This window comes from Bufo gargarizans, chromosome 5, assembly GCF_014858855.1.
Source record: "Bufo gargarizans isolate SCDJY-AF-19 chromosome 5, ASM1485885v1, whole genome shotgun sequence".
NCBI lineage: Eukaryota > Metazoa > Chordata > Amphibia > Anura > Bufonidae > Bufo > Bufo gargarizans.
The window spans coordinates 6,115,335-6,132,001 of record NC_058084.1 but is presented as its reverse complement, the minus strand read 5'-3'; the positions used below and the strand labels follow the sequence as shown (position 1 = coordinate 6,132,001).

Sequence of the window (16,667 nt, the reverse complement as noted above, 5' to 3'; positions counted from 1 at the left end):
ATATGCCTGATCAGTTATTTTCCGGTATAGAGCCCGTGTGACGGAACTCTATGCCGGAAAAGAAAAACGCAAGTGTGAAAGTAGCCTAAGTAATGTATGTACACAGTGACTGCACCAGCAGAATAGTGAGTGCAGCTCTGGAGTATAATACCGGATGTAACTCAGGATCAGTACAGGACAAGTAATGTAATGTATGTACACAGTGACTGCACCAGCAGAATAGTGAGTGCAGCTCTGGAGTATAATACAGGATGTAACTCAGGATCAGTACAAGTTAAATGTTTAATTACCTTTCATTGTCTTCTATCTTCTGCATATTAAACAGCAAAGATGGAACTATCTTATCCATGTGCTGAGGCTCCCAAATCGTTGCTCGAAGTTCATCATTCACAGTTTTACGGACAACGCCCTGGATACCTCGGATTCCAGCAATTCTTATTCTAGAAGAGGGAGAAACACAAAAATGAAAGAATGTGAGGAGATCATAGCCAAGAACTACTATGCTCTTCACATGCCAGTAGGGGAATATGAGGTTTCCTTCTGTAAGGCCCAAAGTCAGAGAAACATTCCTTTCCAGCTGTCCGCGCTAGCCGGCGCACGCATCTCGGCCAAGCACGTCGGCGCGCACAGCTTGGTCCAGCCCGCGCTGGAGCGCAAAGCTCGGCCCAGTAGCATCCAGTATCCTACCTAATTGATGCAATAAATAAATAGTAAATTCTTGCTGCGCTCATTATGGAGTGCACATAATACTTCTAAGCAACCATTTTTTTAAGGATGCCCCTCTTCTGCAGCGTCCTCAATCTTCTATAATTATGTATAGCAAAATAGCATGTTTCTACATCTTCACCTCCATAACAATGTACACGATCACACATCTCAAGAACACTCTATTCATAGAGACGTTTACGTCATTTTTACGTCTTTTTTTAAAATGTTCCCTGAACTTGGAGGTACAAATTGTTCTCCGCCTCAGATCCCTTCATTTCCCCCACTTACTCAGTTTGCACTTCAGGATCACTGTGACTATAATGACACATGGCACTGAATCTGGAGACAAAGAAATCGTATCGCCTGTGATAGGACGGAGTGTCTTCTTCTATGTTTGCAAACTTGACAAACTGCAACAACAAAAAAAAATAAAGTAAAAAGGAAGAAATATAGGACACAGTGTTTTGGATACAATACACTGTACGCCCACAAGTTCTGAAGTGGGCAGCCTTTGTCTATTCTAATTAAAAGAGTTGTCAGAGTTAAACAATAAAATGTAAAACACATGCAAGGATATTGAAATAATACAAAATAAAAAAGTTACTCTGTTTCAAACATCCACCGTTCCAGCACCTCCTCAAATTCCCCACAAGGTTCTGTTTTCATGGATGACATTGCCTGTATACAGCAGAAGCCAATCACTGACCTCAGTAGTCTGATGACTTCATGAGCAGGGAGGATTAGAGAAGCGGCGCGCTGAAGCAGCAGGACTTTTTAAAAAAATAATTTTTTATATCTTCCTATGCCTTTTACAAATCACTTTTTAAGTCTTACAATGAGAGGGCTAAACAGCGTACCAGGACAAGCTACTCTGCTATGCTGCGTTATTGCACTTAGTCCCATCTCAACATGGAAACCGTGAGATGGGACGACCCCTTTAAGAGAAAAAGAGGAAGCTCGACAAAGTGTTGCCTTACTGTCTCTCCCTTTGAATGTCGTAGGAACAGAAAGTACTGCTGCCCAATCTCTCCCTGTAAATGGTGTAGATACAGATAGCACTGCCTCCCTGTAAATGGTGTAGATACAGATAGCACTGCCTCCCTGTAAATGGTGTAGATACAGATAGCACTGCCTCCCTGTAAATGGTGTAGATACAGATAGCACTGCCTCCCTGTAAATGGTGTAGATACAGATAGCACTGCCTCCCTGTAAATGGTGTAGATACAGATAGCACTGCCTCCCTGTAAATGGTGTAGATACAGATAGCACTGCCTCCCTGTAAATGGTGTAGATACAGATAGCACTGCCTCCCTGTAAATGGTGTAGATACAGATAGCACTGCCTCCCTGTAAATGGTGTAGATACAGATAGCACTGCCTCCCTGTAAATGGTGTAGATACAGATAGCACTGCCTCCCTGTAAATGGTGTAGATACAGATAGCACTGCCTCCCTGTAAATGGTGTAGATACAGATAGCACTGCCTCCCTGTAAATGGTGTAGATACAGATAGCACTGCCTCCCTGTAAATGGTGTAGATACAGATAGCACTGCCTCCCTGTAAATGGTGTAGATACAGATAGCACTGCCTCCCTGTAAATGGTGTAGATCAGGGCTCGACAAATCCCAGGCGCCAGGTCGCCATGGCGACTAGGAATTTTGTCCTGGCGCCTGGGTATTTGCCCCTGCTTGAAAATAGGCCCAGCGCACCAGCAGCCGGGCGCAGAAACTGCAGAGTTAGGACCGCGAGGAGCAAAATGAAACTTTTTTTTTTTTTTTTTAATCACGTGCACCCAGGCTCGGACTGCCACCCTGCCCGGACCCCTCAGCTTTCGGCTCCATCGTGGTTTGGCTACTCTCTCTCGCCGTCTAGCGGTCGCAGCGTGCTTAAGTCGCCGTGCGTCATCTCCAGGGCAGTTGAAAATGGCGAAGTCCGGCCGGTACTTATGTGATAACTGTCCAGCAGACATCGGAGCCCGTGTCCCGGTGAGAGAGCCTCGGCGGGGGAAGATTTGTTAGTGCAGGGGAGGCAGAGCAGGAGCCCAGGTAGCGGCGCTGCACTCGCTGACAAGTGGAGGGAAGACAATCAGCCCATCATTCCTCCTGCTGTATACAGCAGGGGACATGATCGGGCAGCGCAGCATCCCAGGGCACCAAGTGCTGCCAGGTCCCTGCACTGCCTGCTCTGCGGCGGTAAATGATGCGCTCTGCACTTATCCGCCAGGCTCAAAGTTTGTAATGTCCGCCTGCTACGGCCATGAACCCAGCAGGGAGCTGCATACCTGCTGCCGTCATTAGGCCGGAGCTCCTGCTATATTTACAGATGCCTAAACAGGCAAAAAAAAAACTATCTTGGCCCAAGTCGAATTAATATATCACTTTTATTGAATATACATTAAAACCTGCATAGATGCATAGAACACAATGGTACTGACCATTGAAACAGAAAAGTATATAGGATATTAAAAACACAGCCACCAAACCTCTGCTGTTGACATTGGCTTAATGACATAGGAGAAAGCAAGAGGAGAAAGGGAAAAACACGAGGAAAGGAGGGGGGGGGGGGGGGGGGGGGGGGGTGAACATTCACTGTCCCTGCCCCTAATTGTGAAAGGGAAATTTGATTACCCTACCTCGTCTGCACTTAATGGCTACAATGACAACTAGTTGTATTACTTTCACATCTATTGCATGTATAATGGTGTACAATTTGTGTCATCAGAACACCCAGGCAAATATAGATGCTACCTATCTCCTGCCTATTAGTGCAGACGTGGATAACACTTTAAATTCTCCTATAATCGCCAACTACTGTCAGTAATGAAGCTGTAATCCATCCGGACTACTCGTGAAACAACCACACCGTGGGAGGGTGACCGCACATTAAAAGCTAACACTGCCCCCCGACATGTTTCGCCAGTACTCTGGCTTCCTCAGGGGTAATGGGCAGCAAACATTACCCATTACCCCTGAGGAAGCCAGAGTACTGGCGAAACATGTCGGGGGGCAGTGTTAGCTTTTAATGTGCGGTCACCCTCCCACTGTGTGGTTGTTTCACGAGTAGTCCGGATGGATTACAGCTTCATTACTGACAGTAGTTGGCGATTATAGGAGAATTTAAAGTGTTATCCACGTCTGCACTAATAGGCAGGAGATAGGTAGCATCTATATTTGCCTGGGTGTTCTGATGACACAAATTGTACACCATTATACATGCAATAGATGTGAAAGTAATACAACTAGTTGTCATTGTAGCCATTAAGTGCAGACGAGGTAGGGTAATCAAATTTCCCTTTCACAATTAGGGGCAGGGACAGTGAATGTTCACCCCCCCCCCCCCCTCCTTTCCTCGTGTTTTTCCCTTTCTCCTCTTGCTTTCTCCTATGTCATTAAGCCAATGTCAACAGCAGAGGTTTGGTGGCTGTGTTTTTAATATCCTATATACTTTTCTGTTTCAATGGTCAGTACCATTGTGTTCTATGCAACTATGCAGGTTTTAATGTATATTCAATAAAAGTGATATATTAATTCGACTTGGGCCAAGATAGTTTTTTTTGCCTGTTTAGGCATCTGTAAATAAAGTGTATAATTAACCTTGCCCTAGTCTGGTCCTATAGGTATTTAGGAGCTCCTGCTAGCCACAACTGGTGGCCATTCCTGCACCATCCCTGCAGTTACCATGCTGCCATTTCTTAGTTCTATCCCTTTCTAGGAAAGCTGGGTGACAGCCTGTATACCACACAGAAAGCCGGGTGGCAGCTCCTAGGAGAGCTGTGTGGTATACAGGCTGTCTGTCACCCAGCTTTCCTGGTCTGCTGAGGAGAATATATCTCAGTATAGGAACATTTAGATATGTTATCATATGATTTACCCATTCAGGAGTCTTGGAAAGCCGGGTTGCAGCTCCTATGAGAACTAAGACTACTGAATGGCCAAATCATCTGATGACTTCTCTATATGTTCCCGTACTGAGATATGTTCTACTCAGGAAAGCTGGGTGACAGGCTGTATACCACACAGGTCTCCAGGAAAGCTGGGTGACAGGCTGTATACCACACAGGTCTCCAGGAAAGCTGGGTGACAGGCTGTATACCACACAGGTCTCCTAGGAGCTGCCATAAGACTCCTGAATGGCTAAATCCTCTGATAACTTCTCTATATGTTCCCGTACTGAGATATGTTCTCCTCAGGACTAGGAGACCAGGAAAGCTTGGTGACAATCCATGAGAGAGCTGGAAGGACCCTCAGTATTCCTCGGGTAATTCCAATGGAAATATTTTCCACAGAGGATTACCTGTTGTGGATTTTTATCAAACTCTACATGTAGCGTGTGGAATTCAGCCACGATCAGTTACACATGGTGAAATCCTATATTACCACGGTGCGGATTTGAAATGTGCACAGTACGTTCATTTCCGTGTGGATTTTATGAAGTGTGAGGATTTTTGGTAAAATCTTATCTATTTTGCTGGTGTTTGCTGCAATACGCTGTGGATTTCATAGCTGCAGTTCTATGAGATGAATGAGCCCGGACCAAACATCCTGGGGAAGGGATCTCCATTCAGTCAGCTGCAGCACAAAGGATTATACACACAGTGACGTCGCAGCACAAAGGATTATACACACAGTGACGTCACAGCGCAGGGATTATACACACAGTGACGTCACAGCGCAGGGATTATACACACAGTGACGTCACAGCGCAGGGATTATACACACAGTGACGTCACAGCGCAGGGATTATACACACAGTGACGTCACAGCGCAGGGATTATACACACAGTGACGTCACAGCGCAGGGATTATACACACAGTGACGTCACAGCGCAGGGATTATACACACAGTGACGTCACAGCGCAGGGATTATACACACAGTGACGTCACAGCGCAGGGATTATACACACAGTGACGTCACAGCGCAGGGATTATACACACAGTGACGTCACAGCGCAGGGATTATACACACAGTGACGTCACAGCGCAGGGATTATACACACAGTGACGTCGCAGTACACTGATAATAAACAATGCCCATGTTGTTTGGTTCTAGACTTCTTTATATGTTAATTTAAGAGGTGTTATTTTTGTCGCTGAAAATAAGGCTTTATAAAGGTAAAAAAAAAAAAAAAACGGCTCCTAACTTTTTTAGCTGGCTCCTAGATTCCAAGGAAATTTGTCAAGCCCTGATGTAGATACAGATAGCACTGCCTCCCTGTAAATGGTGTAGATACAGATAGCACTGCCTCCCTGTAAATGGTGTAGGTACAGATAGCACTGCCTCCCTGTAAATGGTGTAGATACAGATAGCACTGCCTCCCTGTAAATGGTGTAGGTACAGATAGCACTGCCTCCCTGTAAATGGTGTAGATACAGATAGCACTGCCTCCCTGTAAATGGTGTAGATACAGATAGCACTGCCTCCCTGTAAATGGTGTAGATACAGATAGCACTGCCTCCCTGTAAATGGTGTAGATACAGATAGCACTGCCTCCCTGTAAAGGATGTAGGTACAGATAGCACTGCCTCCCTGTAAAGGATGTAGGTACAGATAGCACTGCCTCCCTGTAAAGGATGTAGGTACAGATAGCACTGCCTCCCTGTAAAGGATGTAGGTACAGATAGCACTGCCTCCCTGTAAAGGATGTAGGTACAGATAGCACTGCCTCCCTGTAAAGGATGTAGGTACAGATAGCACTGCCTCCCTGTAAAGGATGTAGGTACAGATAGCACTGCCTCCCTGTAAAGGATGTAGGTACAGATAGCACTGCCTCCCTGTAAAGGATGTAGGTACAGATAGCACTGCCTCCCTGTAAAGGATGTAGGTACAGATAGCACTGCCTCCCTGTAAAGGATGTAGGTACAGATAGCACTGCCTCCCTGTAAAGGATGTAGGTACAGATAGCACTGCCTCCCTGTAAAGGATGTAGGTACAGATAGCACTGCCTCCCTGTAAAGGATGTAGGTACAGATAGCACTGCCTCCCTGTAAAGGATGTAGGTACAGATAGCACTGCCTCCCTGTAAAGGATGTAGGTACAGATAGCACTGCCTCCCTGTAAAGGATGTAGGTACAGATAGCACTGCCTCCCTGTAAAGGATGTAGGTACAGATAGCACTGCCTCCCTGTAAAGGATGTAGGTACAGATAGCACTGCCTCCCTGTAAAGGATGTAGGTACAGATAGCACTGCCTCCCTGTAAAGGATGTAGGTACAGATAGCACTGCCTCCCTGTAAAGGGTGTAGGTACAGATAGCACTGCCTCCCTGTAAAGGGTGTAGGTACAGATAGCACTGCCTCCCTGTAAAGGGTGTAGGTACAGATAGCACTGCCTCCCTGTAAAGGGTGTAGGTACAGATAGCACTGCCTCCCTGTAAAGGGTGTAGGTACAGATAGCACTGCCTCCCTGTAAAGGATGTAGGTACAGATAGTACTGCCTCCCTGTAAATGATGTAGGTACAGATAGTACTGCCTCCCTGTAAATGATGTATGTACAGATAGTACTGCCTTCCTGTAAATGATGTAGGTACAGATAGTACTGCCTTCCTGTAAATGATGAAGGTACAGATAGTACTGCCTTCCTGTAAATGATGAAGGTACAGATATACCAGGAGAGAGGGTACTATGATGTAGGTACAGATAGTACTGCCTTCCTGTAAATGATGAAGGTACAGATAGTACTGCCTCCCTGTAAATGATGTATATACAGATAGTACTGCCTCCCTGTAAATGATGTAGGTACAGATAGTACTGCCTCCCTGTAAATGATGTATATACAGATAGTACTGCCTTCCTGTAAATGATGTAGGTACAGATAGTACTGCCTTCCTGTAAATGATGAAGGTACAGATAGTACTGCCTTCCTGTAAATGATGAAGGTACAGATATACCAGGAGAGAGGGTACTATGATGTAGGTACAGATAGTACTGCCTCCCTGTCTCGCCTGGTATATGACATAGGTGCATAAAGTGCTGCCTACCTTTCTCTTCTTGTAAATGACGATGGCACAGATGGTGCTAACTCCTTCACTCTGTGAACATTGCAGACACATACAATACTGTTTCAGCCACTCTCATTTATTCACAGTACAATAACCAATGACTGCAAGATGCTCCTGACCATTGCAGTGTAGGACATTGCCGTCATACAGGGTCCGGAACAGATTGATAGATTTTTTTTCATTTTAATCCTACAGAACATTGGAGCACTGCTGTTGCAAAAGACATAATATGCAAAACAAAAATCTCTAAATCTGTTGAAATACCTGCCCTCATACAGAACTAACCATTGATAAATGCTTCCCTACATACAACGCAGGCAGAGAAAAACACAATGCATTTTTTTTACTTTATTTTTTTAATTTACTAAGGAAATGAATGTTATACTGTGCTTATTAATTTCACAGATAAAAAAATATAATATCTAAACTAGTCTTTTTTTTTTTCACTGCCTCAATCCAGCGTTTTAAAACAGAGAAAGAGGGGGCTTACAAATAGCTCTGGGAACGATTAAAGAGATAACATCAAATGCTGCTGCTGCTGCTGCGGTTGCCAGGAGGACAACATTCTTGACCTACTTTTTGCAAGATGAGTATTTTATGAATATTTTACTGATAGCAATATAGGAGTCTAAATAAAGACCGAGTTCTCCGCTGCAGATTTGTGACAGTGAGGCTTATCAATTTACCAGAGTGATAGGAAAAAAAGAAAAGAAATGAAAAAAGAAAAAAAAGAATAAAGAAAAAAAAAAAAAATTAATCTTTCAAGCTGGAGTGTTATAAATGTCTAATCCAAATCTGTATATCTAGCCAGAAAATTGCAATAAAAAAATGGCCCAGCAGCACGTGTGTGATAGTGTGTTTTATTTTAACCCTTTAAGCCCCAGATTTATTATATTTTTTTTAACTTCCATCTTTTCCAGAGCCGTAACTTTTTTATTTTTAGATTCACAATGCCGTATGAGGGCTTGTTTTTTGCAGGATGAGTTGTGCTTTCTAATGGCTCCATTTATTATTGCATACAGTGAAGCAGGGAAAAAAATACCAAATGGGGGTGTAATAGAAAGAAAAAAAGAAAGAAAAAAAAAAAAAAAAAAGGCAAGGGCCTCAGTTCATATTTGTTCTCCTCAATGTTGCAGCAGATCTAGATAGTGACGGTATGGTTTAAACTGTCTAACTGCTACACGCCAATATCATTAGTTTCATAGGCAAGCGGACAGACTCCCTTTAATAGCTTGGAGGCCCCGTTCTACAGGTGGGACATTGGTGGAATATCCTAGCGACATGCCACCAGTGTGCGAGATGGGAATACCCCTTTAATATCCCATCATGCGGGATCATTCTGAACATACAAGCTATGGCACAGCGGGTGAACATATATGCCAAGTTGGAAGTAGGAAGTCTTCCAGGCCAGGCAATGCTCCCTGGGAATACGTGATGCAAATAAGCACTTATCCAAGAGGAGAAAGCTGACTCTCTAGCGCCACCTAATGGACAGCTGCCCTATATGTCACTATTACAAACCTTGGAACAAAACCAGCAACTTTTCCAGATTGTGTCCTCCTGGATAAGATTATTTGCATTCGCTTTTTCCCCCAGAGAGCATTGTCTGGCCTCGGAATCTCCTACGCCAATTTGGTGGTCTCCACAAGGAGTAGCTTTAGTCCTCCACATCCCTTTGACAGTTGCTGTATAAGCGGTGGCTGCTGTAATACTGCAGGTACTCACAGAATTGGTTCCATACACTTGCAGCTTTGGTTCTCCCGACTCCAAAAGTTTTGCCACCATGTGTAGAAAGCTCTCAACGAAGGGCTTGATGCTCTGAGAGTGGCATGCCATCAAGAGCTGGTCCAAGGCCTCCATAGCGATGAACACATTGCTAGACAATAGGGAAGACAACAATAAGAAGGTTATTGTGATGCGCTCCTTGTGAAGAGACCCGGTCTAGTGTCAGAGTTGCCTACCGCAATACCGAAAAATGGCGAATTTGTCCAAAACGTGCTGACTATGGTACAAGTCGAATCTCTGAGGCTATGTTCACATTACGCGATACAATGGCCGATTTCAAGAGATATCGGATATGCCGTTCTTGAATTTTTTTTATTTTTATTTTTTAAATGGTGGCTAAAATAATGTTTTTGATGAAGAATGGAGTGTATTTCCTGACAAGAACAGAAAGCTGTATTCAAGCTTTTTATCACCATAGCCTTGCAGCGATCCCAAATACCTATAGATAATTTAGTGTCCTGGGGGTTGTCTCATCCAGAGGCGAGATGGGACTAAGCCCGACCACCACGTGACTGGAAAACAGTGCATGGGTGCTACTGAATCAGCAGAGCGCCGTCCCGTTCAGCAGCCATCTAGTGGTCGGGGATTAGTGCCACCTTGTGTCAGTTATAGTAAGAGGAGACGACCCTCTAACACATTTTTAAAAACATTCATTTAATCTTTGTCATTCACCGTTAATCAACCATTATTTATTAATTTTATTTTTTTAAGGGCATATCATTTTCACTCTTTATTTTTACACTATCGGGCCTCGTGCACAGGACCATATTTTCTCCCTGTGTCCGATCCAGTAACAATCTGGATAAGCATGACATTATTGTTCCTTTTAATATCGTCACGAATGAGAAGCCGGACGACTACCGCCAGACACTGCTCCTGCACACGTCTATATCTCTCTGCCCTAAACCGATCCGTGCAGGTCGGAAAGGGTAAGTGATCGTTCACAGGAGTGTGAGGAACGGCCATACCCATGCTTGGTTTTCCAAAATTTTAATACTGATGACCTATCCTCTGCATAGTTTATCAGTATCTGATTGGTGGGGGTCCAACACCTGAGACCCCCGCCGATCAGCTGTTTATGAAGGCCTAGGCACAGCTCAGCCCTGTTTAAGTGAATGGAGCTGAACTGCGATACCAAGCACAGCCGCTATACAATTCATGGCGCGGGGCTTGGTAAGGAGCACCGGTCCCTCCTGAAATGGCTGATCATGGGGGTTGCGGGTTTCGGACCCCCACTGATCAGATACTGATGGGCTATCCAGAGCATAGGTAGTCAGTATTATATTCTCAGAAAAACCCTTTTAAAGGTCCACAGGCAGCAGGGAAAGCTCTGACTTACCGTAGCTCAAGAACCTTTGATGTCATCAGTGGGAGGAGTCAGACCACATGGCGCCATCACTGTTTGTTTCAATAGTCAAAAGATGACACACTGCGATTAACAGGAGCTGACCGAAATATGAAACCCCTCTACCCAAGACTATTAAACTTAGTGACACTCGCCCCTCCACTTCATTAAAACTACCAGGGAAGTTTTACGTTGTAAAAAACGGTTTACTTTATAATTTCCTGTTGTCTAAGCCTGGAGGACGTCTTATGGTCAGGTGCGTCTTATCTAGTCCAAAAAATACGGGGAGTTCATTAGCTTATTCTACACAAGCTTTGGAGATCAAAAAAGTGCAAAAATGTAAACCAAAGCTATCCAAGAAATAAAATTTAGAGGGGTTTGCCAATATCTCAATACTGACAACCTATCCTCAGGACAGACCATCAATATCAGATTGCTGGGAGTCCAACACCTGATTTCAGCACCCGCTGAAGCACTTGGCGGCTGAAGTCATCTGTGTTGATCCCATGTTCATATGTGCCCGCATTGCTGAGAAAGATACGGTTTTAATATATGCAAATGAGCCTCTAGGAGCAATGGGGGCGTTACCATTACACTTAGAGGCTCTGCGTTCTCAGATGTCTTCAGCTGCCAAGTGCACATGTAACAGGTCAGCCCGTGTCATAGGGAGAAATCTGCTGACAGATGCCCTTTAAAAGGAACACATTTAGCCTAATGGATGCCTAAGAATTTCCCCTTAGCGTCCAGTCCTACATCAGAGGTTTGTATTATATAGAAAAGTTCACTGGTAACATGAAATACGGCAGCGGGCGTACCTCTCCCATGTCTCCTGTCACAAGCGGCTGCCGGCAGCCATTCATTTTTTTTATTTTCTACGCAGAATGATGTGAATTTCCTTTACTGTGAAGGAGGCGAATTTCCCAAAAAAATACATTACGCGGCGTTCCTCTACTCTGCAGCTATTGTTTTCCCTTTTATGTTGTTATTTTTCAAAGTGAAGTGTGAACGTGGGTGAACGAGTGTATCCTGGAGGCGGAGGACTCTCGCAATGCATTGCTAGGACCAGAACAAAGCAAAGTCAACACAATAAAAAGAACGTCTATGCTCAAATGTGAGAACTCTTTGTATTCTACCACTACGAGCTGCGTTCTGCGCCTAGGGGTTTTTAGAGCTACGGAGCCATTTTTAGAGCTACGGAGTCATCGTTTAGTCACAGACTCGCTAGGCTTCACAGAAATGACCAGTCACTTCTTCCTTCCTACCCCTGTATGGGGATTATGTAAGGGGTTTTCTGAGACTTTTCTGCTGACGACATACCTTTGCATGGTACATCAGATCGGTGGGGGTCCGACACCCGGGACCCCCGCCGATCAGCTGGTTGAGAAAGCATCAGTGCTTGCAGTATCGCTCCGGCCTTCTGTCAGCTTTCCCTAGGCCACGTGACGTCACGTTCATCGGTCACATAGCCTAGACGCAGCTCAGCCTCATAGAAGTGAATGGGGCTGAGCTGCAATACCAAGCACAGCCACTATACAATGTATGGCGCTGTGCTTGGTGAGCAGAGAAGGCCGCGGCACTACTGTGAGCGCCGATGCCTTCTCAAACAGCTGATCGGTGCGTGTATCCAGAGAACAGGTCATTAGTTTAAAATAAATAAATAAATCTCAGAAAACCCCTTTAAGGCTACTTTCACACTAGCGTTCGATCGGATCCGTTCTGAACGGATCCGATCATATTAATGCAGACGGAGGCTCCGTTCAGTACGGATCCGTCTGCATTAATAACTTAGAAAAATTTCTAAGTGCGCAAGATGCCTGAGCGGATCCGTTCAGACTTTCAATGTAAAGTCAATAGGGGACGGATCCGCTTGAAGATTGAGCCATATGGTGACATCTTCAAGCGGATCCGTTCCCATTGACTTACATTGTAAGTCTGAACGGATCCGCTCTCCTCCGCACGGCCAGGCGGACAGCTGAACGCTGCAAGCAGCGTTCAGCTGTCCGCCTGTCCGTGCGGAGGCGAGCGGAGCGGAGGCTGAACGCCGCCAGACTGATGCAGTCTGAGCGGATTCGCTCCATTCAGACTGCATCAGGGCTGGACGGAGGCGTTCGGGTCCGCTCGTGAGCTCCTTCAAACGGAGCTCACGAACGGACCTATGAACGCTAGTGTGAAAGTAGCCTAATAACGGCAGGAAAATTAATAATGCCCATGGCCACACCATATGGTACCTTGGCGTTACTTTTATAATTGTGGGGGGAAAAAAGCATTGACAAATAGACCCTCACTACAAGAGCGGTGCATTACAACACAACTATACCTTAACTTTTGTTTAATTCTTGATAGTAAAAGGGAACCTGTCACCAGGATTTTGTGTATAGAGCTGAGGACATGGGTTGCTAGATGGCTGCTAGCACATCCGCAATACCCAGTCCCTATAGCTCTATACACAAAATCCCGGTGACAGGTTCCCTTTAAGGCTGAATGACAGGAGACATCATTTCCATTATGAAAAGAGTCAGTGAACACAAATCAGTTTCACTCACCCATAACGGTGTCTGACAACATCTCTGCTCAGTCTCTCTGCTAGGTATGCACCAATCCGATCCAGTTTTTCAGGGGCCGACACAGCATAAAATGTGAGCTTTTCCATGTCTGCCTTGACAAGTCCATCCTGCAAAATAACAGTGAAAAAAATGCAACAATATGCTCCAAATGCAGTATTATAGTAGTTATATTCTTGTACATAGGAGCAGTATTACAGTAGTTATATCCTTGTACATAGGAGGCAGTATTATAGTAGTTATATTCTTGTACATAGGAGCAGTATTATAGTAGTTATATTCTTGCACATAGGAGGCAGTATTATAGCAGTTATATTCTTGTATATAGGAGCAGTATTATAGTAGTTATATTCCTGTACATAGGAGCAGTATTATAGTAGTTATATTCTTGCACATAGGAGGCAGTATTATAGCAGTTATATTCTTGTACATAGGAGGCAATATTATAGTAGTTATATTCCTGTACATAGGAGCAGTATTATAGTAGTTATATTCTTGTACATAGGAGCAGTATTATAGTAGTTATATTCTTGTACATAGGAGCAGTATTATAGTAGTTATATTCTTGTACATAGGAGGCAGTATTATAGTAATTATATTCTTGTGCATAGGAGCAGTATTATAGTAATTATATTCTTGTGCATAGGAGCAGTATTATAGTAGTTATATTCTTGTACATAGGAGAAGTATTATAGTAGTTATATTCTTGCACATAGGAGGCAGTATTACAGCAGTTATATTCTTGTACATAGGAGCAGTATTACAGTAGTTATATCCTTGTACATAGGAGGCAGTATTATAGTAGTTATATTCTTGTACATAGGAGCAGTATTATAGTAGTTATATTCTTGCACATAGGAGGCAGTATTATAGCAGTTATATTCTTGTATATAGGAGCAGTATTATAGTAGTTATATTCCTGTACATAGGAGCAGTATTATAGTAGTTATATTCTTGTACATAGGAGCAGTATTATAGTAGTTATATTCTTGCACATAGGAGCAGTATTATAGTAGTTATATTCTTGTACATAGGAGCAGTATTATAGTAGTTATATTCTTGTACATAGGAGCAGTATTATAGTAGTTATATTCTTGTACATAGGAGGCAGTATTATAGTAATTATATTCTTGTGCATAGGAGCAGTATTATAGTAATTATATTCTTGTGCATAGGAGCAGTATTATAGTAGTTATATTCTTGTACATAGGAGAAGTATTATAGTAGTTATATTCTTGTACATAGGAGGCAGTATTATAGTATCCATATTCTTGTACATAGGCATCAAAATTATAGGAGGTTTCTATGGAAATTGTAATCGGTTATATTATTGCTGCTGGAGATTAAAATGTAATCATAGCAGCTAAATCTCTAGAACTTACTTTAGGGTCTTCAGGGAAGATGTTATCCACCAGTCGCTTGTAACGTGGTCGTAAAGCTCCACAACAGCCACAGACACCTGAGAGACAAAAATAAGTACTGTCTGAGTAATGTACTGCCGGTTTTAGGATATAATCGTATCTACACCAGTGTTTGGTATAAGAGATAGGCTAGTCTCAGATGTCTGTAATACACATGCATTTTAGGGTCCACTCGGAGAATGATAAGTGCTTCACGTGCCTCTGCTTTTAGTAATGACTAACCGCACGCCCAATGCACACATTTCATATGGCAGGCCTAGGTCTGGCAACTGCGGGTCCAAAACTTGCAATGGTAAGATCGCTAATCGTCTTTTCATTAAAAAGGGACAGAAACGGGTTCATGAGGTCTACAGTAATTTCTTCGTCCCTCTTTGGCGCATACAGGATTTATGAGACTAGAGATGCACTTTATGTAAAGATTTCACGTCCATCTGCTGTGGAGCTTCATTACAATATTTTATGCGCAGAGGTAGATGAGTAGCTCCTGTATATCATCTCCTAATCCCCCAGCACACATAGCACAACATCTCTTATTCCATTTTTTACATGCATGTATTGAAAGGTTGGAATGCCAGCTTTCAAACAAAGTCAGGCCCGTGTTTCTAGCTGGCACCAATCCTAAGATATGAGCAGTTAAGCAGCCCTCCCCTCTTCAGTCTGGTTTGCTTTGGGCTCTTGGGAGCCGTTTTCCAGCAGAATAAAAGTGCTCATCCTGGACATGGAATACAGACACAACGTGCACACAGGGATGTCTGGAGCGTGCCTGCAATCTTTTGTGGGGCAGTGCTCTTCGTTATATTGGTGAAAAACATGCGACTTATTTAATGACTCCTTTAGTGCCAAGAAATATGGTAAAAATAAAAATAAAAAATCCTACGCTCACCAGTAAACACTGTCTTTTCCGGTACCACCACTGAAGTCCTTCCCTCCAGGATCTGTTTACATGAGAGCAGAGATGACATGCCATATACCCCGTGTCACTGCTGCAGTCAATCACTGGCCTCGGTGGTATGCAGCACCACGCCGCTGAGGGTAGCGATTGGCTGTGGGGGGGTCACATGAGGTATACATCTACGTCACCACTTCAGTCCTGTAAAACACAGACTGGAGAGTCAGTGCTAAAAATGGCCGGGCATTAAAGGGGTTAGCCGTTAAATTATATCGAACAGGTCATCAATAGGGATGAGCGAATCGACTTTGGATGAAACATCCGAAGTTGATTCGCAGAAAACTTCTTTAGAATACTGTACGGAGTAGGAGCTCTGCACAGTATTAGAATGTATTGGCTCCGATGAGCTGAAGTTATTGCTTCACGAAGTCTAGTGGGACTTTGAGTAATAACTTCAGAAATTAATTTCTACTGTGAAAAACCTTTTACCGAACTCTGTTTCGGTTTCAAGTGGTAAGAGTTTGGTAAAAAGGCTTTTTTTCAGTAGAAATTAATTTCAACCCTATACTGGCCAGCAAATGATACTTATTATTTCTTTTTTACTTTTATTTTATTTTTATATTGTTTATATGTATTTTTATGCTACTATTAGGAGTCAATACATTTTCTATTAACCATCTCTGGGTGTTCAGATAATGAGTGCCTGTCGTCATTACTTTAAATAGAATTCTCATTTATTTTGATTGGGCGAGTCAATACGGCAAGAGCACCATAACCGCACTAACAGACGGGTGAGCCTCTATACCATTATTCAATAAAAAAATAAATAAAAAAAAAATTAAAATATATTTCCTATCTGCGGTGAATGCCGTAACAGGAAAAAAAAAAAACGGCGATTTGCCATTTTTAGTCAAAAAATAGGATAGGACTGTTCTATTATGGACCGACTGTTCCATAAAAAA

The 16,667-nt window shown here is 43.4% G+C and overlaps 1 protein-coding gene across 3 annotated transcripts in view; it reads right to left on the bottom strand.

Annotated features, from left to right (window-relative positions):
* Positions 1–16,667, bottom strand: part of EFR3A (EFR3 homolog A) — a 121,149-nt gene that overhangs the window by 59,748 nt on the left and 44,734 nt on the right. For all 3 annotated transcript variants that reach the window (XM_044294172.1, XM_044294170.1, XM_044294171.1), the window contains 5 exons: positions 14,778–14,854; positions 13,378–13,505; positions 9,430–9,580; positions 997–1,118; positions 291–440 (listed from right to left, as the gene is read on the bottom strand). In XM_044294172.1, coding sequence (XP_044150107.1) covers positions 291–440; positions 997–1,118; positions 9,430–9,580; positions 13,378–13,505; positions 14,778–14,854 — 628 coding nt within the window. The remainder of the gene's footprint in view (positions 1–290; positions 441–996; positions 1,119–9,429; positions 9,581–13,377; positions 13,506–14,777; positions 14,855–16,667) is intronic.